The 26,633-nt window shown below is 37.7% G+C and overlaps 1 protein-coding gene across 1 annotated transcript in view; it reads left to right on the top strand.

Moving 5' to 3' along the window:
* The window catches only part of MYO16 (myosin XVI), a 374,343-nt gene that overhangs the window by 335,254 nt on the left and 12,456 nt on the right, over positions 1–26,633 (top strand). Inside the window, exons 33-34 of the mRNA XM_061996543.1 lie at positions 15,668–15,826; positions 23,165–23,256. Coding sequence (XP_061852527.1) covers positions 15,668–15,826; positions 23,165–23,256 — 251 coding nt within the window. The remainder of the gene's footprint in view (positions 1–15,667; positions 15,827–23,164; positions 23,257–26,633) is intronic.

Here is a 26,633-nt window from a genome sequence, read left to right on the forward strand (position 1 = left end):
CTGTCTGTGTGCCACCCTATCTCTCTGTCCCTAAGAAAACCCTCTCAACCAAGTACAACAGGAAGATAAAGGTCTCAGACCTCATTGAGGGTTTTATAGGTTTCATGAAAGTTAGTAACTAGATGGAGAAGAGAGACTTACGCTGGGAGAAATATTCCTACCTGCTATCAGAGAATTCAGAGTAGACAGAATCTTGTTAGTCCTCCGGACCTGGAAGAAGCTTTAGCTGAACTTTGCGTGTTCCTAGATAGAGAAATCAGTCAGCCATCAGCTACAAAATGAGATTTCATCAGCTTTCAACCCCAAGAGAATGCCTTGTTTGTTTTTATGTGTATATGAATTCATGAAATTTGTAAAGGAGATATTGCAGAAGTTTTACATGCTTTGGCAAAATTATTTGGTGCCAAAGCCAATTCAATTCCCATAAAAATGGGTACAATGTTTTGTTGTTTTGTGGTTTTATTTTTTTTAGAGTTGGGGATCTTGCCTTATTATATAGATTATATGTTTTTATCCACAGGGAAGTAACTGTTAAAGTGAGCTCTTTGGATGTACCTTGTCAAGGTTCTTAGAATGTATCGGGTGAGGAGCTGTAATAAACCTACTCCAACCAAGTCACAAAACTGACCTTTATCTTAAAAATGAAAAAGTTGCTTTGAGATGGAAGATTTTTGCAAATGCAATTTTGAACTAAATGTAACCAAGATAGAGTTCAGCTTGTGTCTCCTGTGGCTTGAAGCTAGTGCATTAACAGAGGCTACCATAAAAAAACATCTAAATTTACCTTTCGCATGGAAAATATTGTACTTCTAAATATTTCATCAAGGCAGCACTAAGTATGAAAGATCAAAGTTCAAGAGAGATATACGATAAAAGACCTGAATCAATATTTTATGAGCTAGGAAGCTACTGTATACAAAGTGTGGTTACATATGAATAGTTCAGTGATGAGCAGATGGAATGAAAGTAACAAAGAAATGCAGGTGAATATATGTGTGTGTTTTTACATTTGCCTTTTTTCATATACTTCGTCTGTTCAGTTAATTTCTAGGGTAGTGCTGTAAAATATTTTACAATTAACCTCTGATGCAAAATGATAAGATGGCAATCAGCAGGGTAAATTCTGTTACGTAAGACTAGAAGTTGTCTATGTCTTACCTTTTTCTTTTTTATCACCTATTGCCTAATGCAGATTAAGTTCCTAGAAGATTCCTCCCTTTCTTCTTTTTTTAATTTGTACTATTTTATTTATAGGAGATAAATTAATTTTAACAGAAATTCATTTAATATGAAGACATGTCCTAGAGCAGCACTCTGCAGTGTGCAATTTCCTTTATTTCCATATGTTATAACCTGCCAAGAATTTTAACTAAAACCAGAAAGTAAACTGTGGCCCATTTTGAAGTCAAGAAGACGTACCTGTGTGAATCAATAAGTTTCTTCATGGGATCATCAGCCTTAGATAGAAGCCCAACAGGCCATGTGCTGAGCACATATACAGGTATTTCTAGACAGGACGTTAGATTTGAAACTAGACTTCATGAAACTCAATTCAATGCCTTAATGACAAACCCACGCTCTCTAGCAGAATGCACAACTATTTTTAATTATTTAACTTACAAGACATTTCTTATACAAGGAAGAGACTATTATGTGTTTAAGTGTTTCATATTAAATATTTGTGGAGCAAGGGTAAAATTTTCTTTACCTCAACGTGGATAAATGATACTCAGATTGTTACATCATAGTGTTATTTCTCTTGACTAGTACAGTTGCTATTAAATTATACTATACAAAGAGGAATGATTTTAGCTTAAGAAAAAAAGATGGAATAATTACCAGCCCATCATTCATACACAGATTGGCAGAGTGAGTATTCATGTGGATTTTATTCTCTACTTGCCCTCAACAGGCAATGTCCATCCACTTCTTGGGAAGCAGGGCTTCAGTACACATAGCAGTTGCTCTGGAAGACAAATGTAAATCACAAATGCTGCCGTGCGCTCCTTTCTCCTTTCTTTTGTTGCTGAGCAAATGTCATATGGTATGGAATATCCCTTTGATCAGTTTGGATCAGCTCTCCTTTGGATCAGTCCCTTCTCAAAATTCTGCCCACTGCCAGCTTACTGGAAAAGGGGAGTGGAGAATGTTGGAGAGACAGCTTTGGTGCTGTGTAACCAGTAGCCAAAACACTGATGTGTCATCAGCACCTTTCTAACTACCAATAGAAAGCACAGCACTATGAGAGCTGCTATGAGGACAGTTAAATCCTCCTCAGACAGACCTAACACAATGCTTGGCTTCTGTGACCGAGCAAAAGAAAATGTGCAGGTTCACAACCCCAGACTTAGGTGCCTAAGAAATACAATTAGGAAAACTTTTCCTTTATGTCGGTTATGTCAGTCATCAATCTATAGGCTTCCAAGTTTTATGAATTGCTCTTAGTGTTTCAGTACAAGTAGATCTGTATATACAAGCCTATACATGCTTCAGTGACCTTCTTCTTTCCAAACAGTTTAGTAATTTATTTAGTAACAGAAAAGACATGCAAACATTAGATTGTTAACAAAATATCACCACTGTTTACCCAATGTCTTTGGCATTTGATAACTATGTGAATCCCTTCTAAGGATTCTAAGTGTGATATTTCCAGGGCAGGTAGCTTCACATATCAGTGAATTATTCCACATTATCCAGTTAGCTTAAACACTGGAAGTCACAGGAGAGTGTTTAAAAATGACAACTAATACAGATATTTATACATACCTAGTTGGGGCTAAAGCTTGCCAAATACTCTTTATTGAAATTGACTCAAACTTGGAAAATAACAGGATTTAATGTCTATGTATGGGGAGTACTGTCTTGTCAAAGGCAGATATCGCTTTGAGAGCTAGTAAATAGTTTCCCTCTATCATCAGATTAGAGCAAGCTATTGTACTCCTAACATCTCAACAGTAGATTGCAAATTAAGTCCGCATTGGGGTTTCACCGATGAAATCCCAGTCTTTTATCCTCTAAGCCACTCAGCCTTTTCTCTTAAGCAACTTAATAAAGATAATATTCATATCTACATCTCATTATTCATACATGATATGGATACAATGTAACAGTTTTACTTTCTTTGTGGCAAAAGCTAACGACTTAAACCTGAGTAATACAGAAAGCTGTGTTTTCACCTTTTATCTTTTACTTGTGAATGCTGGAGGAATAATTACAGGAGGTGTTAGATTTCTATAACATCTTTCAAGTAAAATTTTCAAATCATTAAAACTTTAATGAATTAAGCTTAGCAACACTTCTCAGAAAGAGATTAATATCTGTTTATATAATTGCTGTAATTACCAGGGAGTGAGGGTGACTTTCTGTGACTAATTTTCAGATTAGATATCAAAAAACACAGAGAGTCATTGCTCTCTGATTCACTATGGCCTACTTGCAACTCTCAATCTGAATCTGTTACAGTAGATACAGGAATGTGGGAGGAAGCCAAAGTACTATTAGTAAGAGTTTCATGCGAGTCATGGAAAAAGACCCATACTTGGGTAGCCCTAGATTCCCTAGGCAGGAGGTTACAAAGGAGGAGACAGAACTGCTTGCAATACGGTTGCTGTCCAGCCTGTGCTGACTAATGTTTCTGAGGAAATAATTGTGGTTTGCATTATTGCAGCCGAAAAAGGGGTTAAAAGTGTCTGGAGAAAGTAGCCTCCATTGCTGTTTGCAGAATATCTATGATTTTTTTTACAGTCTGAAAGATACCACCACAACCTGCAGTCTTCTCATCTGTAAATTTGCCATTATCTGGATAACTTCACATATTACAAAGAGCTGTTGTTATAAGATAAATACGATATTCAAAGAATAATTTTCCATTTCAGAATTTTTGAAAACTAATATGTTTTATTGTCATGTTTCTGTCATTACTTTAATTTATTTTTCACTGTAACATTTCTCTTCCTGTTTCCTCTTACTACTTAAAATTATATAATGTGTAATTGGTTTTGCTTTTTTGTTCTGATATGGAAAAGAGGCTTTGTGTGTGATTACCATAAACAATTTCAACTTGAAGATTATTAGAAAAACAAATCTTGTCTCAGTTTCAGGTGAAAAAAAGAATGGATATTTTCATAATCTGTTACTATATTTATTTTGCATTTAAAATCCTTATGCTGGAAATCAAGTCAAATCCTTAGCACACCTCCACACATTTTGAAAGCCTATATCCAGTCAAATAGGGGCTGGAGGAGGGAGGAGACTCTGCAACCCAAAATCACGCAGTATTTTTTATATTATACTGTAAGATATATCGCTGTGTTTTTGACGTGACCTTATATTGTATCTACAGCTTCCCAAAAGGATCCTGGAGTAGACCAACTCTAGGTCTGACCCAGTATAGGCTCTCACATTCATACCTAGTGACTGCTTAACAGGAAGGAAGCTAAGGAGAAGTAATTGCCCCAGATTTTCTGTTCCTTTTACATAACCAGTTTTTGAGAACTGTAGGCATTCCTTTTAAATTACTGATTCGTTTTTGCTTTCTTTCCATTGGGTTGGATTTACTTTGTGTACCCTTCATCCTGTCTGATTCTGGAGCACAATGACCAGACCATACTATAGCGGTTCAGCTTAGTGCGTTTCAAGCCCATAGATTTTAGTAATATTCCTTCTTTAATAGTGATTTTGGTCATTGAGGTAGACATTTATAGGATTATTCTTTTCATAACAATATCTTTTGTTCACCATCTGATGCAACATCATTGTTCCAAATTCAGCAGTAGTTTGGAAAGTTGTCTCATTACTAACAATGTTGTGAGCTTTTGAAAGTGGCAAACAGTCTTCAGTATTTTAAATTTGTGATCCAAGGGGCAGAACCACAAATGGCCTTGTTTAGGAACCGCTTCATTGCTAATTGTGAACCAAAGATTCATTAATGTGAGAAATTAGCCATATCTGATAGAACAAGGAACTTGAATTGTAGCACACTTCTGTTCACAATAACAACCCCAAATATAGCTATTTAACTGTAAACATCAAATCACTTGGTTTTACAGGCCTATAAGCACTTGGGACATAATGGAGAATGAAATTTGAACATACATTTTAGTAAAAGTCTCTAATTAAATTCTCAACTTGAGTGAAAAATCTGTCCAGATGCTTTTAACTTATTTACATCCATCTCAGCATTAAATCATCTTTTGCCTCGAGCCTCAGTAGAGAACAATAATTCCATTTCACAGAAAAATGTCAAGATTGTGACATTTATTTTTGTTTTGCCCTGGAATGAAAATCAAGCATTCTGAAATTCTGTGCAGAAATAAATATTCTTTCATGTCCAATCTTTCAAAAATGTTTGGAAAGAATTGAAATAGTTTGCCTTGAATGTAGTAAAATTTTTCTTGCAGGAAATGTTAACAATCAAATACATTGACTTTTTAGTTTTGGACCTAGATAGATTTAAGAGTGGCCATGTCAACACCAGTCAGGTTGTCAGTTTGGAGTATGTCTACATATCAACCAAATTTGTGTTATAAACAAGCCAAGCTACTTCTAAACTCACTAGCTCAAATATCCAAGAGCTGTGCAGTTATGACTGCACAAGCTTCAGCCCCTCAGTGATGACCCACAGTTCTTTACAGGACTCATCCAGCTCACCATGAAACTCTATACGCCCATGTGTGTGGATGCATTCCAGTGCCAGTGTTGGCATTTTGTGGGGCTGGATGGAGAGGAAAGAGAAGACAACTGGAAAGAGATTGGGAAAAAGACTTGGTCGTAAACATGAGAGTGTGTTGACCCTCATGCTCTCTCTATAACCTTGTATTCTGCTGTTGAGAGGGTAGTAAAGTGTTTGGAAGTGGAACACTGGAAGTAGGAGTAGTAGTTTAGGGCATCCGTCTTCCCGCTGTGCCCACTAGTGAGTATGAAAATAAAGAGTTCAGTGCTCTTTTGACTTGAGTTTCCTTCACTCTATTTTAAAATCTAAAAAGAAAATTCATTTTGTCCTTTGTGTAGTGCAATTATTAAAAGAAAAGAAAAGAAAACGTGAAAAAATTAGACCTGAAGTTCCACATTTTGTTATTTTTTTAATGAAGCCCTTTCCTTGAAGACTGGTTGCAGTATGTTGCTCACACACTAGTAGTGTGTAGTGACAGATTTTAGCCACAGGTTGGCTACATTTGTGCACAGTAAGGATGCTTTTCACACTGAATCTGTGATAAGCCATGTGTTCTTGCTTTGAGGTTCACAGACACGTCATTGACCACCACTGTGTCCCTTCAAAATGAACTTAAGAGCAAAATAAAGAAATATCTAAAATAATGTTTTCTTCTAGAAACTCACTTTAAAAGCAAATTGGGAGTACTGTCCAAGAGGTTTTCCAGAATAGCTGACTGTTTTGTGGGCAGGCTTACAGTACAGATCCAAAATTATTCCTTAGATTATCCCTCAGGATCTGCTCAAACAATTTATAAACAGTCACTTGCACTAAGACTTCTGCATTGCAGTCAATGCCAGAGCTGGTACGAGAAGGTTCCTGAAAAAATCTCTGTAGCAGTATTCTATGAGAAAAGTAAATAGAACTGATGTGGTGCTGTTGGCAGTAGCAGAACCCTGTCTGTTTGGGTTTTTGGGGAGTTTTTGTTTATTTTTGCAATATTTGCAACTGTGTTTGAGGGGGAGGAAGGTTGAGACAGTGTCTCATCACATAATTCCTTCCAACAGCAGCTAAAGCCCAGCAGTAATGGCTGTTCTGTTACTGAGATACCACACACAAATGTAAACAAGCTTACATGTCTGCCTTCAGAAAGAACTGTTGCATGCACATTAGTTAGAAGAAAACAGTTTTAAAAAGGGAAGCTGTGTTTCTTACCAAATTACCACCTCTTTTTCCAACACAGCAGCAGCTTTTTAACCACACAAACATGAGAAATAGGCTCCTTGGTCAGCCAATCAACACACCTTACAGTAAACAAAACTATTACAGAGTAAAATCAGCTACTTGTCTCCATATTAGACTTGAAAAGGTGGGGTACCTGGAGGGAAAAAAATGTTTCTCCTAAGTCAGGAAAATGTCCCAAGCAGTGCTGTCCTTCTCCTTACCCTCTGTGGTAGTAATGAACCTCAGAATGGCTTGCAGAATTCTGGAGAAGGTGGGGTGAATGAAATCCCTAGTCTCTGAAACATGTGCACTGTCTGGGCTCTAGCACACTTGCTACATTAAAAGGCATTCCAAGTTCTTCCTCAGATACTCTCAAACAGGAGAGGGAACCTGTCCAGATGTTCTTCATCCAATACCAGAGTTTGTTTTCTCAACTTCAGCAGGATTCTTTGTCTGCTGTTGGGAACAAGCCTAATTTAAACAATCCAGAGTCCTCCAGACAAGGAAGAAGACACTTGCTTTATCTATCTCCCCCAGCAACTCTGAAAATTTATCTGACCCAGAGATGACCCTAATGCTACTTCTTGGAAGGAGGGAAAAGTTAATAGTTTGTAATGATTGTAATAAAAGGTAAAACAAGACCACTATCTTCCTAGCAGCAAAAGAAACTCTTCTGTTCTAGCTGCATACTTGCCATAGCTGTGAAGTGATTTCAAAGAAGTGATTGAACTGATGGTTTTTAAGGGCTTAACCAGACTAAAGAGTTACTGCAGGCACTTCAGCAGCTTCCTTCTCACTACCACCCTTCTGAACTCTGGTTGATCAGAGTCACACTAACATAATATTCTCCAGAGGAGCTCTCCAGCAGAGTGAGTTTTGTCTCTTGATGTTCTTCATGGCCTGCATCTCATCTCATTGCTTTCCAGTATTCCTGTCAGGCTTCCACAAATGCAGAAGTGGTCTGTTTCTGTATTTACCTACTGCATTGAAAAATGCTGCTTCTGGGAGGGATTTGTAACACCATCTGGTAGCTCCACTTACACAACTCAGAAAGGGTGATGTAATCATAGAATCATAGAATGGTTTGAATTAGAAGGAACCTTAAAGACCATCTAGTTTCACCTCCTTGCCATCGGCCGGGACACCTTCAACTGAAGAAGATTGCTCAAAGCCTGATCCCACCTGGCCAGGTATGCACCACCTACAGCCTCTCTGAGTAACCTGTTCCAGTGCCTCACCACCCTCACAGGGAAGAATTTCTTCCTAGTATCTAGTCTATATCTCTTTCAGTTTAAAGCCATTACCTCTTGTCCTATCACTACATGCCCTTGTACAAAGGCTGCTATAAAGTCTCCTTGGAGCCTTCTCCAGGCTGAACTATCCCAACTATCTCAGCCTGTCTTCATAGCAGAAGTGCTCCAGTCCTCTGATCATCTTCATGGACCTCCCCTGGACTCACTCCAACGGATGCATGTATTTCTTACATTGGGGCCCCAGAGCTGGTTAGAGTACTCTAGGTGGCGTCTCAAGAGATCAGAGTAGAGGGGAGCATTCACCTCTTGACCTGCTGGTCACACTTCTTTTGATGCAGACCAAGTTACAGTTAGCTTTGTGGGCTGTAAACATGTACTGCCTATCCTAGGGGCATCATTGCAGGGGGAAATCCTAAACAAATGCTGTTCTGAGGGCAGTCTTTGTGAGGTGAAAAAAATCAATGAATAATTATTGTCTCTGACAGCAGTGTCAGCTGGCAGCACAGCTCTGAGGGTGAGGCAGGCAGTATACTCTAATAGGCTGTGGGAATCCTGGCTTGACACTTCATCCTGCTCCATTTCTTTCAGCAAATAAGATGCATCTGTTTGCCTCCAGCTCTCAGCAGACAAAGTAAACAGTCATATTGTACCAGTGACTTCATGTGGGTAAGCTGAACTACTCTGAAGCAATATGCATTTATCCAGTGAAAGAACACACAAGACGTGCTGAAGATTGCTAACAAATGCAAGGAGAGGAATGTCTCAACAGTAAGTCAGAGCAAAACAGGAATCACCAAGTGCAATTGTCAAGATGCAACAAAACACAGTGGTAAACACTTGAGCCAAAAAGAAATACCCTGTGCTTATTTAACCTTCCTCTGCTTTTCCTTCATCAAAAAATATCTGTATGATTTCTGCAGTCACCCTCTGTTTTTCTTTTCTTTTTTTCTCACCTCACAATGTCTTTTTATCACAGTAAATACAACAAGTATTCAGACTTGACTGCTAGGATTCAGTATATTCTTGACTCTCCCAAGGAATAGAGAGAGCATAGATCAGTAATCTCTTTTATCTGCAATGTCTAGTCCTTCATATGCTGGTTAATAGGACCTATCAGTTCTCTCTTATTTACATGTATAATGACAATCTGCTCAATTTGAAATTTCCATTTTGCTGAATGCCAGCCACAGGTTTCAAGGAAGTCAAGCTATTTTGCTTTTAAATTCCAAGGTAGCTCAAGTAGCTCTCCTTTGTTTTATTGTCTGTCAGAATGTGTGTGTTTTCCAGATTTCATAGTTACTAATAAAATGTAAATAACTATGAATCTTGATAACTAAACCCATATGTTGATTATTGATTACAGAAAACCATGTTTTCCATGAATTAAAAAATAATGTTTGACATTAACCTGGGGCTTATTGAAGGCATTAAATTACAAGAAGGGGATCTATTTCCTCCTTTGTTTATATATTTCTTTCCATAATAATATGTTATATAGTTTTCTAAGTTTCTTTCTATGCTATTTATGGATTCTGTTTCAAGGGGCTGATGTTTTTGCTGACCAAGGCAGAGATTGCTTGTACTTTGGGACCTAGATGCCCAGCTTGTGGCACTGAATTTCCTCATCTGGGAGCTCAGCCTCAGATCTCTATGTAATTAATGAAATGGACTTCCCTTTACACTACAGTAAGACTAGGGAGAACCTACTCTCTCCATACAATCAGGATGAAACTTTTAAATCTCGCTTCAGAAGAAACTGTACAACAGTTCAGTACCCTACTAGTCCCACATGGTTTGAGGTTGCTTTTCTTCCATATTTTTCTGGTTTTCCTTAGATGGTCTTAATATTGAGCACTCATTTGTGATTGTGGTAACCAGTGCTGTCAATGTGAAGGGCTACATCTGTTTTAGTAAATGAGCTAGTGCCATGGAAAATCTTGGGTATGGCAGCTCAATCGTCTCTGCAGTCAAAGTGCTAGAGCAGTCCCTGGCATGGTTTTGAAACTGGCAGGCTGGCCAGACAGATTTGGAGATGATTCAGGAAGTGGCACAGACCACAGGCTATTCCCAGTAGACGACTTGGATGCAACCTCTCAGCTGTGGAGGGCAAGAAAATGTAGCAGAGTAGACATGGGTCTCTTACCACTTGCCTCAGTGCCAGAGAATGGTTATGATTGCATTTGAATTACCAGCGTAGACAAAGCAAGAGGCCCTCTGTATTTACCCTGTATTATGAATCCCTCGGTGCTTCAGCAGTGCTGCACAAAGCACCCAAGGTAAGCATGAATATGGTCCAAAACTCACTGAAAAAGTAGAGGCTTTCCTTTCTTACTGAGTTTTCAGTCAGACTGTAAATGAGCACTATGTTTTAAAAGAAGTATTTGAAAAAGATGGATATAAGGACAGATATACATTGTGACTGTACCTACTTTTAAAGAAAGGAGAGCAAAACCAAGAGCTTTGATAGAAAAGAAGAATACAACCCAACCAGGTGAGATGTTGCTGGATTAATGATATAGCTTTTTCATGTCTTGCTGCACAAAGAGATTATGCTGATTTCACCTAAATGCTGATCATAGAATGATAGAATAGTAGGAGTTGGATCTTTAGAGATCATCCAGTTCAATTCCTTGCTTAAGCAGGTCCACCTAGATCCCCTTGAACAGGTCACACAAGAATGCATCCAGATCAGTTTGGAAAAACTCCAGAGAAGGAGGCTCCACACCCTACCTGGGCAGCCTGTGCCAGGGCTCCATCACCCTCACAGTGAAGCAGTTTCTCCTTATGTTTAAGTGGAACTTGTCTTCCACTGTTTGCCCATTACCCTTTGTACTATCACTGGACACTACAGAAAAAAGTGTTACTCCATCTTCTTGACATACACCTTTTAAATACTTGTAAGTTATAATGAGATCTCCTCTCAGTCTCCTCAGGCTGAACAGCCCCAGTTCCTGCAGCCTTTTCTCATAAGAAAGATGCTCCAGTCCCCTGATCATCTTAGTGGCCCTGCGCTGGACTCTCTCCAGAAGCTCCCTGTCCCTCTTGAGCTGGGGAGCCCAGAACTGGACACAGGACTCCAGATGAGGCCTCACCAGGGCACAGTAGAGGAGGAGGAGAATCTCCCTCAACCTGCTGCCCACTCTCTTCTTGATGCATCCCAGAATGCCATTGGCCTTCTTGGCCACGAGGGCACATTGCTGGCTCATGTTTAATTTGCTGTCAACCAGGACTCCCAGGTCTCTCTCTGCAGAGCTGCTTTCCAGCAGGTCACCCCCAGCCTGTACTGGTGCCTGGGGTTGTTCCTCCCCAGGTGCAGGTCTCTGCACTTGTCCTTGTCAAACCTCATGAGGTTCCTCTCTGCCCAACTCTTAAGCTGGTCAAGATCCCACTGAATGGCAGCAAAGCCTTCCGGTGAATTAGTCAGTGATACCTGTCATTGATTTATACTTTGCTTTAGACTTTGTTAAATAAGCTAAATATATAGTTTTTCTTACAGAATAGCTTCTCAAAAAATATCTCAGTATAGTACTGTAATCTGTCATCTGAATAGAGCCTATACTGGCCCATTTTCTAATTTGGTGTTAGCAGCATTAATTCATCCTAAATACTACTTATGAAATAATTGTGATGTTTAGGGTTCTACATTTTATGTCTGAGAAAAAAATAGAGCTTTATAATCGGATGCCTAGAAGTCATAGCTAAATTAAAAGAGCTTAAGATATTCTTTTGAAAAAGTTATATCATGAAGACTTTCAGTGCATTGAGTGTCTTTTGAGAGTAAGAAAATGTCTCAGAATGGAAAATAAAAAGCAGATTTGTTAAATCATTTTCATACTTGTCAGAAACTCATCCATTTTATGCAAAGTCCAAAATAAATGATCAGTACTTGTTTGCTAGGGTTATACTCTGTCTTCTCCAGGAACCTTTTAAAAGTTGCTAACATATACGGTTAAACTTTCTCCTACATTCACATCACAAAATAGCAGAATCCCAGAATCATAGAATGGTAGGGGTTGGAAGGGACTTCTAGAGATCATCTGGTCCAACCCCCCTGCAGAAGCAGGTCCACCTTGATCAGGTCACACAGGAACACATCCAGGTGGGTTTGGAAAACCTCCAGAGAAGGAGACTCCACACCCTCCCTGGGCAGCCTGTGCCAGGGCTCAGTCACCCTCACAGTGAAATGGTTTATCCTTATGTTTAAGCTGAACTTCTTTTGTTCTAACTTTTGTCCATTACGCCTTGTGCTACCACTGGACACTACAGAAAAAAAAGTGTTGCCCCATCCCCTTGACATACACTTTTCAAATACTTGTAGGTATTAATGAGATCCTCTCTCAGTCTCCTCCAAGCTGAGCAGCCCCAGGTCCTGCAGCCTGTCCTCATAAGGAAGATGTTCCAGTCCCCTGATCATCTTGGTGGCCCTGTGCTGAACTCTTCAGAAGTTCCCCATCCCTCTTGAGCTGAGGAGCCCAGAACTGGATACAGAACTCCAGATGAGGCTTCACCAGGACAGAGTAGAGCGGGAGGAGAACCACCCTCAACCTGCTAGCCACACTCTTCTTGATACATCCCAGGATGTCATTGGCCTTCTTGGCCACGAGGGCACATTGCTGGCTCATGTTTAATATGCTGTCCTCCAGGACTCCCAGGTGTCTCTCTGCAGAGCTGCTCTCCAGCAGGTCACCCCCAGCCTGTACTGCTGCATGAGATTGTTCTTCCCCAGATGCAGGACTCTGCACTTGTTCTTGTTGAACCTCATGGGGTTCCTGTCTGCCCACATGATTCTGCTCCAAAAAGGAGCTCAAGATGCTTATATATAGGAAATTAGTACAAGTATCTTTATATAATCCACAATATTTTCAAACAAAAGGATTAATTAAATGAGACACTATTAAGCATATATATAGCCTTCTATTTGGAAACTAAAGGCTTTCATTTCTTTCTATGAGTGAGTAGATTAAATGGACTAACAAATCTCTATCTAGATAGCCATCCCAAAAGATACACTGCATATCCATACACTCATTTCTGCAAATAGTAGCTATCCACAATTCTTTGCAGTATTTCATCTTATAAAGGAGAAGATATATTCTTTTTTTTTTCTAAGAGCCCTTCATGAATGCCATGAAAAGATATCAACGTACCTGTGAAACAAAAGGCTTCTGCAAATAGGAATGTGAGGGAAAAAAAATCTTTCTACTTGGCACATTCTCAAATAAATTGCAGATGTCAGGCAAATCAATAAATCTTTTGGATATTAAGAAAAATAAGGATCCCAGCCACTTTCCCTAAGACTTTTTATATAAAAGGTAGCACAATAATTATGTAGGTGGATTATGATCTATAGGCGAGTGCACTCACTGTTAACATCCAAAAGTGACATTTCCTTTTCAGACAAATTTAATACGAGCTGCAAAATGCATTTTGCAGTCAACTTGCTTGTGCAAAACTGAGTCAAACGTGCCGTACTGTGTGTATTTTCCAGCTTAGGCTCTGGTTCTACCACCTATCCCAAGTCAGTTATTGTGGATAGAGCTGGCCAGATTTCTTCAATGCATTTAGGCCCATTTGCCTAAATACACAGTTTATGAAACGGTGCCACTGGAACACTCCAGTCAGATCTGGCAAAAAATAATGATCAGGGAATGAGGGCAAGGGAGAGAGAGAGAGAGAGAAAGAGAGAGAGAAAGTCATTGAAGTGTTTTATTGTGACAGCTTGGAAATGAACCTTTTGACTTTCAAGACAGCTTTTTTGTTAGAAAAGGAAATGTTACGAAAGATTCAGAGTTAAATAACTGAAAGCTAAACAAAAATAAGGAAACCCTTTTCAATGAAATGAAATATTTCAAGTTAATCAGAATAGATATATAGTTTTAATTTCATTAATTCATTTTTTAAATGTTATCACTTTATAAGCCAGATGGGGTTTTTTTCAGTTCAGGCACAAAAATAGAAAATCAAACATACAGTGAACATTGAGTTTGAAAACGTACAGGCAAAATATCTGCCACCTGGTAAAAAAATGTTTTTCCTGTCCCTTTGTGAAATGCTCATGTGTTCAAGACTTACATGAATATATATAATATCTTTGGTAGAGCTGGAGATATCATTGGAAGTATGGATCAATGCTGTAATGTTGATTTTAATACCTCGTCTTTTGGCCTCCATTGGTGGTTGGTGTCATTATGACAATGCTTAAGTAGACACAACTAAAATCAAGGAAGGACTCTTTGAGAGCTGTCATGAAGAAAAATTTCAATTTTGGAGTGTTAAATGAGGACCTCTGCACACAGATGAGCCATAATGTCAGCTCTGCCACTAAGGCCAGAGCTCAGAGGCGGTGGAAAGCGTTAGGAAAACTGAAATAGAGCTAAACAGAGAGAGAACTGAATTCAGCTTTGTCTTCCGTGAAACAAACTTGATTATGGCAAGGAAAGAGGATGTATATGTAGTCACCACAAAAAAAAAAAAAAATTACACATAGAAAAGAGAGATCTAGAAATGCATAGCTTTGCCAGTACAGCATTTCATGCAGAACCACCAGCTCTACCACACAGGAGTGGAATAGGGACAGACAGGGATTCTGGAATTGCAGTGGGGGTCCTTCCTACCATCCCCATCCATTCATGGTCTGGTCTCCCAAATCCAAACCTGCCTCTGGCTCCTGGACTCCAGTGAGGAGCATGACTAGGGCACAGCATATGGCTAAGCCCTCTTTCTTGTGGTGCACTGGACTGACAAAACCAGACGAGCTCAGGGCCAGCTCCAGGCACTTTGCTGTGAGTTGTTCTGCTGTGTGTGGCTGTGTTGTTAGTCGGAAGAGGAAGAAGAGAAGGATTTCACCCTTCTCTTTGAAGAAATGCCTGTGCATTGTACATAGCTTGGTAACTCCTACAAAATCAGACCTCCTCTTGGTATCTTGAAGAAATTTAACTAAGAGACTGTGATGTGAAAACCTGAACCTTTATAGAAAATGACAATTGATGGCTGGAGAGCCCCGAGGCAGGGTAAATAATGCCCAGGGGGAGTCTCTACTGGGGGGAATCTAGCTACATATGGTTTCCTATCAAAAGCCTTTTTTCATTCCTTGTGGGAAGAGATAAGAGAAAAAAATAAACCCACATTATAGCTTTTTCCAGTATCATGCAATGCAATGGTGAAAGGCATTACAGTGATGACAGTGGCATGTGAACTCACGTGAAATGGAATAGAAGCTAAAACAGAGACAATACAGAAATTTATTGAGTTTTATTGACTGGTATTTGCATGAAAAGAAGTAGTACAAATGAAATATTATTAATGCCTTTCACTTCCATAATCTCTACAGGACTGCAAGTGGAACACTAATGAAAAAATAGAAAAACCTTGCAAAAATCACTGGCTTAAGTTTTCCACATTTATCACTGGAGTAATTATTTTAGTGATTAATTAAATTCATTTGATGAAGTGACTTGATTTCTGTGTGTTGTTCTACTTATATGGGAAAGCCAGTAGTTAAGAGGAAACTGACAAGCTTTTTCTCTGATCTCTGCATCAGGTGCTGAAACTAATCTGAACTTAAGGAGCAGGGAAGATCCAAATACATCAGATATTGCATCGGAAACCCAGGATAAAAATGCAAATAACCATGGAACTCAGTCATCTAATCCACTGTCCAGTTCTGTGTCTGCTGAAAATGGAAATTCAGTATCAAATGGTAAGCAATTTTTAATCCCAAAGCTCTTCTAACATAAAGTTGCTGAAGTGTTTCCTTGAATGAGCTTTCTAAGAAATAGTCAAGCTGGAATCTTCTGAGTTGTGAAATATCTGTGTTTCTGGAACTGGCTTAACTTTGTTATGTGTGAACTGATAAACTCCTCTCTGATAGAAGCTGAATGTGAAGAAAATAAAGCTGCCTAGGTTGAAGAATTTTTAATGAGCTCAACTCCAAGTCTTTAAGCAGCTTGAGGCGATGTAGGCCTAAGATTTGAGATTCTAATCCTGTAAACAGTACAAATGAGACACAATATGGAAAATCAATATCTCCCTTTGCTACAAGTTACCTGCTACAAGTACCTTAGGCAAAGACAGGTTTTCTGTCATTGCAATAAGATGATGAAAATAGTACAAGAGCAATGGCAGAAGGAATTAAACTTTTCGAGGTCCTAGAAGCGTAAATCCTAAGGCTGTAACAGCTGTATTACCTAAGTAACTATCTATTCATACTTGTGTATGAATAGATACATGACAAATAGAAAAGTTTTATTTCAATGTCTAAATACTTGCATGACACTAGGAACAGTTATCTTCATGCTGAAAACTTCAATCTAAATATGGTTTCTGTAACAATTGTATAGCCTGTGCTGTTAAGGGTAGAACATCACATAATGCAGTTGGAAGTTTGAAAGCTATACTGGAAAAATCAAAGGGAAAAAATATTAGGACAAATGAAATATCGCATTTTGTTTTCCAAGTCATCTATCTTTTCTTTTTTTAAAGAAAAAAAGGCTAGAACTGCTTAATATGCAATGTTTTAAAATGGCAAATCAAGCTTTGATACCAAAATGAAATGTTTCAAAATAAAATAAATAATTTCTTTTCGAGAAAACCTATTCTCGAAATTCTGCAGTCCTTGGCCAAAAGAATTATTCCTGCTGTCCCTGACAATCAAAGCAGATAACTCATCCAATCTGAGAAGTTATACAAGTGTTCCTGTGTGGAACCAGGAACACACTGTGACAGAAGAAAAAGGCATCTTTGTCTGTTACAGCCGTGTCCCCATTTGTATCAATATAATAATTTGAGGAAGAGGGGAGCATATTTTCAGTATATGTAACAGCCAGATTGTTAAATTAACACAAAAACTCTGGGTAGACCCAGTCTTTGATTCCTTTCTATGTATGGTTTTAACCATATATTCCAATCTCCTAATGGGACCTGTGGGAGATCAGCTTTTTGTAAGAGCAACCATTTTATCCCCAGACCTCTTAACTGGGAATTTAATCACACGAGCTGTGTTTCTTTCAGCTTAGAAGTGAAATGATACTTTAAGTTTATAATTTGTGATGATTATAGTTAAGTTAGTAAACTATGTCAGTTACTGAAATTAATAGATATTGCTTGAAGAAAAGGCCAACTAGTTTATAATTGTGTGAAGTTTTTGCCAGTGTGTTTGCAACCGCTAGTAGCCAGCACTGTTGATACTGATAATGCACAGTATCTATTATGCATAAACTAAATCTTTTCAAACCATTTGTACATGGAAATTTTAATCAAAAGGTGTAATGTCATGCAATGCAATTTTCCAGTAAGATTTTTTTACCATTAAAAGCCAACGATTCATCAATCCCAAACTATTCATGGAAGGTTCTCAATTTCAATGCAGCTTTGATAAGGAAAGCTTTTGATATTCATTGTATGTTATAAATAGAAAAAGACCCCACTTAAGTCTGACAGTATCCCGCTAGGTAAGGAATTAGCATTATTTGTAGTACTTCAAAGTTCAAATCTATGTTTTGCTTGTCAGACTGTTGTAGAAATGATGCAAGTTCTGATTTTATCCTGATGAAAAGCAAAATCAGATTACAAATTTGGGGAAACAGAATGCTAGTTTTCTAGACATCCTTAAAACTAATTGAAAAAGGTAGCAGTTTTGAAAATTTTGGTGTATTTTGATTATATGAATTCAGAACTAGTTTACCAGTTTTTTAGGAAAAAAATCCTTCCAGGATTCAACCTTAACATCTTAATGATTTTGGAATCTGAATCTTGTTGAATATATCTAGGCAATATGGACAATACCGATGTTTAAGAATGTGCCATGAGATGTTTCCATGTAAAATACTTTTCCATTTCTTTGTTACTCTATACTGAGCTTCTCTATCTTTGTGGAAAAATAAACTTGAAGTGCATTATTAAATAGTTGATACTGAGATTACAAAACTCTTGAACATAATCTGCTTCCCACTGTTACACAGTGCAACTATATAATCTAATTTCCACTGATAGAACTGAAGTGTAGATTCATACATTACTCATGAGTTAATACAGAAACAATTTCTTAAGTAAAACTAGTCAACACCATTCCTCTGAAGCATCATTAAACTTGAAGTCACTGTGGTCTTAAGAATAATAATTTTGATGAAGATGTTAATCTTACTTATAACTTGATGAATTCTTTAGAAAACTATTATTAAGTGGCTAAAAAGCTCACTGACTCAGCTTCCAAAAGAGATTAATGCTGTATTACTTTCAGAAGCCGAGTTTAATTTCTGGCACTGCTGTTAGTTCAGAATTTTAATAGAAGTGGCTTTTTCATTTTATATACTGTAATCCTCCCCTTTTCTAGTTTATCTTTAATATTAGGAGTAACACCTTTCTACAGCTCTGTGCTATCAAACTGTGACTTTTCTGCCACAAATCTTCCATACCTACCAGAGTTTTTAGTATGAAAGAAAGAGGGTTTTTTGATATCTTTTGTCCAAACACAAAGAGTAATCAGAATGCTTATAATAACCTTTTACATTACAATGCTGAAAGGCTCTATAACTCCTGGAAACCCCGTACCTCCTGACCTCCAACATCCATATTTGCAAAACAAAAGCAACAGCACAGAGTCTCTGGATCTTTGCAACTCTGACCACACATCATTCCCCAAACCTTCTACCTTCCTCCATGATGCTGCTTCCACACACAGATTGCATCTACCTATCAACTCTGATACACTGGTTGCTATAGCCAGAAAGAGACATCACCAGAAAAAGGCAATATTTAAGGCTCTCTGCTCAACAGTAGGTAGCCTGTGTCATAGTGACATGCCCCTTTTCTGTCAGGTTATCTGCTGTGATACCTATCCCATTCTGTGACTTGTTGCCTGATGTGCTTCGAGCTGGCAGTAAGTTTCAAGAGGCTACACAGCAGGCTGTAGCCCACAGGTGACCTGCTTAGACAGAATGGCTATGTTCTTGACAGCTAAAATTAGACTAATCCCCTTACCTGAATAATGCATAGGGCTTTTGGTGAAACAGACAGATTCTTGCAGTTACTCTTATACCAATCTGCATAAACTGCATAGTAAGTCCATTCTCATGGATCTCCATACACAAGCAGTAGACCTTAGTTATAACTGAAGAAATAAATAACCAAGAGTCTTCCTTTGAGGAACAACAGAGGGTTACAAAAAGTATCTCTACAACAGACTCCATTAGGGATAAAGAACTGTCAGATATCTGTGGAATGTCTCCCTTTCACTAACTAAAGGTTTGATCACCTCAGTCACTTACCAAATTTAAATATTTCACTTAATGGTTAAAAACTTTTCTATATCCTGTTAGATACCAGTCAGAAATGACCACAAACTTCAGTTTCTCCCACTACAGGATTGGCTGTTTGAGATGACTGAGAATTGAGAGTGGGATCTTCCTTTGAAGCCATAAAGAAAATGTGTTATAGGAATATGTAGGTAGAAGGTTTGTTTTCTAGTTTGGATACATATATTGCTTGGGACAAGGCCATATTCTCGATTATGTGAAAAAAAATTTTAAAAAATAGAATGCATGTCTTTCATTTAACTTCTCCAGTTAGAGATCATTAATTTAATTGTATTCCTTGCTATCATTTTCACCACCACATGGAATTGCAGAAATGATGTTAGCAAGCATAATTTTGCCAAAAAAAGTTGCCAAATTAGACTTACTTTTGTTAACTCGAGGATAGTTGCAAGAAAGCCAAAATGGGGCAATTTGTGCCCCAGCCTGAACCTCTGATTAACTTCTCTTTTTCTAGTTCTGCCCCTGCCCCTGCTAAACTGATGCTTCCAACCTTGTGCTGAGTTAAGCAAGGTCTTATTCAATGCACAGCTGTGGTATCCTAATATTTACTTAGGTGTACGTAAAGGAAAACTCTCAGAATATAATCAAATACCTCATTTATCTTTCCAGCCTCCACTAAGCCTCTGCTTGCCATTTCTGTGACAATATACTGTTGCTGTACATGGAAACTTTACTTTTTTGATAAGACCTCTTATCAAACTGCTTTTCATAGAAATAAACAGAAAGTCATTGATAGCATTATTCTTAGCTCAAGGCTGTCATGGATAGTAGATCCTAAAGTGTATGAATATTGTGCAAAAACAGTATATTTTTCAAAACATGCTATTGGCCTAGGACAGAATTTTCACTCATTTATGATGGTCTAGAATCATATAAATATTTTACATTATACCTTTTATTTGAATTTAGTGAATAACACCTACTTTTAAAAGGCATTTTGCATTAAAATTAAGATAATTTTTTTATTACTTTGTTTGGAATGTATTCAAACTGAAACTATGTGAATTATTATTAGTTAGGGAAATTATTTTTAGGGAATGATTTTTTGTGTTGACAAAACCTGGATTTTGAAGGGAAATTTGTTTCAAGCATTTAATTTGAAAAAAAATGTGTGATTTTGCTGAGAAAGAATTTTAAATTGGAAGACACAGGAATTTCCACTTGAACATGAGAAGAAACTTCTTTCCTGTGAAGGTGACGGAGGATTGACACAAGCTGCCCAGGGAGGGTGTGGATTCTCCTCTGATGACTTTCCAAACCCTCTTTGATGCATTCCTGTGTGACCTGATGGAGGTGAACTTGCTTTATCAGAGATTTACACTACATGATCTTTAGAGATCCCTTCCAAGTGTGTATATGTTGTGTGTTTGGAGCATGGGGATGGGGAGGTATGAATTTAACACAAATGTTTTACTGGAGGCTTTGAATGTCAGACCTCGATGCAATACATATCTAATACATCATGGACCAGCTTCAAGAAGTGATAACTCCACCTCAAAACAATGCATAGTTCAAATCACTGAGAGAACAGGGTCACACTCCCTTTCTGCATCAGACAGAAAGAGACTAAAATGCTGCATTCTCACAAAATTTGACCTGGCTCCTGGGCTGCAAGCAGGGCTTGTACCTTCTTCACTGCCTATGTGTATCCGGAAGAAGTCTAGATGATTTGAATCTGTAGAAAAAGATCCATATTTATGCATAAATTTTATCTATACAAACTATATTCAAGAAAAACAATTTTTTTAAAAAAACCTAACTGTCTCTAGTTACAAAGCTGTGGAGATGCACCATTATAAGGGAGAAAGTAAAAGCGGTGTAGAGGGGCTAAAAGGAATAAGGATCATTCATAGAATCATAGAATGGTAGGGTTGGAAGGAACCTTTAGAGATCATCTAGTCCAACCCCTCTGCAGAAGCAGGTTCACCTAGATCAGGTCCCATAGGAACGTGTCCAGGAGAGTCTTGAAGACCTCCAAGGAAGGAGACTCCACAACCCCTCTGGGCAGCCTGTGCCAGGGCTCCCTCACCCTCACAGTGAAATAGTTTTTTCTTATATTTAAGTGGAACTTTTTGTGTTCCAGCTTCATCCCATCACCCCTTGTCCTGTTGCTAGCTACAATAGAAAAAAGGGATGTCCCAGCCTCCTGACACCCACCATTTAGATATTTATAAATGTTAATAAGATCTCCCCTCAGTCTCCTCTTCTCCAGACTAAACAGCCCCAGTTCCCACAGTCTTTCCTTGTATGAAAGATTCCTTCTCTTTAAAATGCCTGTTCTATTTCTCTTGCAAAGTCTGGTTATTTTATGGGTTTATTTATGCAATTTATATTTTCACAAATTAAATCATATATCAATAACCACATAAGTTAATGCTCATTTATCACAATAAATTAAAAAAAAAACCCTAAAAATAGCAGATTGAAGGACATGCGTGTCTCACAGCATGTTTCTATGCCAGTTTTGTGATTGAACAAGAAACTGAACTTGAACATGAAACAGGGCGATGTCTAGTGCAGTACATAGTCACATATATTGATTACAACTCATTGCATTTAAAAATTGAATTATTTACATTATGATTCTGTGTATGTTTTATGGAACATACAGTGAGTGATGTTCACCTCATTTTTTGTTCTTATCTAAGAGTTACATATTTAGGCCAAGAATCACCTTACCTAGTTTTAGCCACACAAAAATTAGATACCTAGCCTAATGAGATACTTCAGTTCTATATTATCCATTTCTAGTTAGTAAATCTCAAGTGATGTACTGAGAACAATTCAACTTGCTTATCTCCTACCAGGATGAATTCTCTTCTTTTTGTGGCCAGCTCTGTTCAGTTGACTAAAAAAGGAATAGTGATGCTGTTTATGGATGCCAGAGTAGCAATAAAATTTGGCATATATGCTATACGAAGCAATACCAAAATTGCTGCATACCAGACCTAGCATGGTGTCTGTGATTCTAGTTTGTGAAAGGCTTAATATCACCTATTGTGTTTCTGCTTCTGCTTTTGGTTCCCCTTATCCCACTTTTCAGATCCTCTTTACTTTTGAGTGAATGGTCTTTCCACTCTTACAAAAGTGATGGGGAAGCATTGGCAGCGAGTCTCTCTCTAGGATCACTGTGCAGAGGTGTTTGTTTCTCTTGAATACAGAGGGAGGATACCTAGCAATTTTACACTGGATGGCTGGTTTTAACACAGCTAAATTTTGGGCAGCTAATCCCCACATGGAGAGTGCACAATAAGTACGAGAATTACCAAAAACCTCTGCACTGAAGAGCTGAAGTTGTAAGTCCTGGACCTACTATTAGACTTCTTGTGTGACCTAGAGACCTTAACTTAAGAGTGGACCACAAGTCTTTTTTCTGTTCCCTTTGCCTCGCTTCTGTGGTGGAAAGAAGCCAGGGAAAGACGAGCCAGGGATTTCCACATTGCAGGAAGAATCCCTGGCCAGTGTATAGATAATGTGCTATTTGTAGACTTTTCCAGTACAATTGCTCCTTCTGTAAACCAGCATACATACCTGTGACTCCATACCTGTGATGCTATTCGTACTTAGTAAACAATAATTGGGCCAGTTTCAGTAAGTATGGAAATAGTGAACAACCAGGCAAATGTGTGATCTGAGATTCTGTGATGTCAAGGTCTTTTGAATCTCGTGATGAAATCAGACAATGCATAAATGTCAGATTATATATTAGTATTTTTCTGCTTTAGGCTTGCCAGAAGAAAATGAATATTCCAGACTGTCAGCCAGCACTACGGCAGGATCATCAATTCAAAGACACAGGGAGAGCCACACTAGTCAGGTAAATATTTCATTGACGGTCTACTAGAACCAGTAAAAGAGAAAAAAATCATAGCATGTTGAAAGCTGTCTTGGTTCAAATTTGTATGTTGGCATTGAAAAATGCAGACCTCTTTTCCAAGTTTATATTGAGCTAAGAGCAATAATAAATTTACTCTTACCATTTTTTTGCTGGGAGGATAATCATCCTGACAGTGGAGTTCAGAGTTTATGAAACCTACTGTTGCTGGTTGTGAGGATACTATTTTCAGACAGGAAATATATCACTCCACCTTGAGAGGAACAAGGTATTATACCTCTCAAGATATTCTTTCATAGTGGAAAGAGTTGCATGATAATGAACCTCATAGGGATAAATGCATGATTATATCATCCTTTTATATATAAAAGCAGTGAAGACTTCAAAAATGGTCTTCACTGTTTTTATACAAATCTCAGTAATATAAAATTAAAATAAAAATATCTATCAAAGCAGCAATAGGTACTGAGGTAATGTGAAGCTTGCACTTTGGATCCTTTAAAATTTCTGTTTCGCTAATGTCACTTTAAAACAACACAGAATTAAGTTCTATGTACATTAAGTGAACAAAAAAGAATAAGATTAGTTGTATTCTTTATTTTCTGCAGTATTTTATATATAATGTGAAACGCAACTTTCTAAGTAGCCAGTTCACACATGAAGGCATTCAAGAAATTTTATTTTATTTCATTTACATTTCATGACTGTATTCTCCTTTTGTCTTTATGTCTTCAGTCAACTTTTTAAAAAGGGTGGTTCTTTTTTTATTTGAGATGACTGTAAGAATTTTACTGTAAAGCCAAATATTGTCCAAAGAGAAAATATATAGGAGCTGAATGTCCTCAACAGAAACCTGTCATTAACCAATATTACAATTTTCAAACTGTTTTAACATAAGGTAGGGGAAATGCTTTATCAGTTTAAAAGCTATTTGTTATCTGCAGAGAACAGCTGACATTTCAACAAAATACTGGCCCTAGCCAAATGACTGAACGTTTGGCTGTTGACTCCCACTCCAGGAGCGGGATTCAAACTTCAACATCATATTCAATCTTAACATAACTTAAAAAATCAATAGTGTTTAACTGGATAAATACAGGAGCAAACTAGTACAAAAGTCTTCACTTTTTGTTTTTCTTCCCCACTGTCCAGAACATAGGCATATCTGCAGCACATATATTGATCTGAAAAAATGTGCCACACTCAGCATTATGTTAATATCTTCAAATATGTAAGTGAGGCCAACCAGAGCTTCCCTGGCACACATGGAAGAATACCTGTCTTGGCACACAATAACAAATCTTTACTATCATCATATCTCTCAAACTCTCAAAATGTACTTTCACCATATTGTTAAAAAAACCCTACAGATCTACTATCTCCAGATCAGTATATGGGATTATACAGATGACTGGAGGCAATGTTTTCAGGTGTCCCTGTTAGATTTTTTAATGATCAACCAAATACTTATTAGGCATGGGAGTGGCCAAAGAGCCTTCTATAGTGAATGAAAAATGCATGTCCCAGACACTGTTCTAGTTATAAACCTTGAACAGTAAGACACTTTTGTTCTGGAGCATGTTGCTTAAATGCTTGCCTGGGATCAAGAAGGATCAATTACTACATCAGTGCAGTACATAGAGTTAAATGAACTGGGTATAGGGGAGCCATTATCATCTTATCTTGGCAAATTGAAACTGTATCCTTATGTGAAATTGGTCTGCAACATTTAAATGCTTTATTTTAGAAACAAATCTTTAACCATTTACAAACCTGTATTTTTTATTTTGCCAAAAATACTTGCCTAAAGCTGAACACAGTTTCAGTTCAGTCGTTTGAAATGTCACTTTTCAGTAAATCGTTGCTTTGCCAAAGTGCTTCACAAACACTTTCACAAAGTGTTTCTTTAAAATAGAGTCCATGCCATGTACTCAGAATATATAAGGGCCAGGCCTTAAGCTAAATAAGAACTGTGAGAAGTTTAGAGAATAAACTTGCATTTCTAGGATTTTTGATACAATTGCCTTAATGAATAAACATCTTCCAAAATGATGTTGCCAAAAGAAAAAAAAATCTTCCTCCCACAAAACAACCATCTTAAAAAAAAGTCTGTGCTCACAGGGCTGTGAATTCTTACTGTAAAAAGCATTCCTCACCATTTCCAAAGCATGACATGTATTTGAAAATGATTGGTTTTAATTACAGTTGACATTTCTTAGCATGCTGCTGGTTACTCTAACAGCATACAAGCCTATTGTAAAAGCCGTTGCCAGGCTTCACTGCAGTAACCTTATCACTTTAAAGAAATTCTTGCACAGACGTATGAAATAAGACAGATTGCTTCACAGATCTGTGAAGGTACTGATTGACTAATTGCTTTAGAGAGAGAAACATAGACTGGGTCCTTGGATTTCTTGGCAGGCACTCTGTCATTTCAGCTAAAGGAAACTGGTTCATTAGCTTTCAGGGACTTCTAATATTTATGGGTTTTTTTAATATCTCCCTGCTAGTTCCTTGCTGAAGTGACAGGAGTTAATTTATTTTTGTCACAAGATCTCAAGGCTCATATACATTCAGCTAAAGTTTAGGCATTGTGGTTTACGGTACCATCATGTTGTCACATCAAGTGATAATTACCTGCATCACTGCCTGATACTGCATACTGCAAATCCACACACTTCAGAGTGCAAATTCTTTAGCTCAGTATCTGTTGATATGCATCATAAGGATCAATCTTTTAACAAATGCTATTAGAAGCAATTACCAAGTATAAAAAGCCATGCAGATGTGACCTCAGCATCTTAACTGATCATCTCTCAAGTAAAGTTAAAAAAACCCAACCAAACAAAAAAGTTCACTGTGGGCCACCAATACTACTTTTCTAGGGCAAAATCATTACTTGAAGGTCATATTGCTGCAGAATGTAAAAGGACAAGAATTGCACATAATTGTTAAAATACTAACAAACTATTTCTTATTTGAAAGTTGCTGGGAAAAGTGGAAAAGTATTAACCATAAAGGGTTTTTTTAATCTCATCAGAAATGAAAAAACTTAAATCAAAAGAAATTATAGTATTCCATGTTAAAATAATATAAAATTTTATTTTTAATTAATAACTTTTCCTTCATATCATTCTGTGGCTGTACAATTGTAGATTTCAAAGTTATTATATCTACAGATTGCAAATAAGTATCACATAAAAGCATGAAGAACCTAACATCTGATATGTCACTGTAGTATCATCGTTATCTTCAATGAAGATGAAAACTAAACCATGAATTTGGAGCACTGGAACGGGCTGTCCAGATGGATTGTTGAGTCTCCTCTAGAGACATTCAAAACCCACCTGGATGAGTTC

The sequence above is a fragment of the Colius striatus genome, chromosome 1 (assembly GCF_028858725.1).
Source record: "Colius striatus isolate bColStr4 chromosome 1, bColStr4.1.hap1, whole genome shotgun sequence".
NCBI lineage: Eukaryota > Metazoa > Chordata > Aves > Coliiformes > Coliidae > Colius > Colius striatus.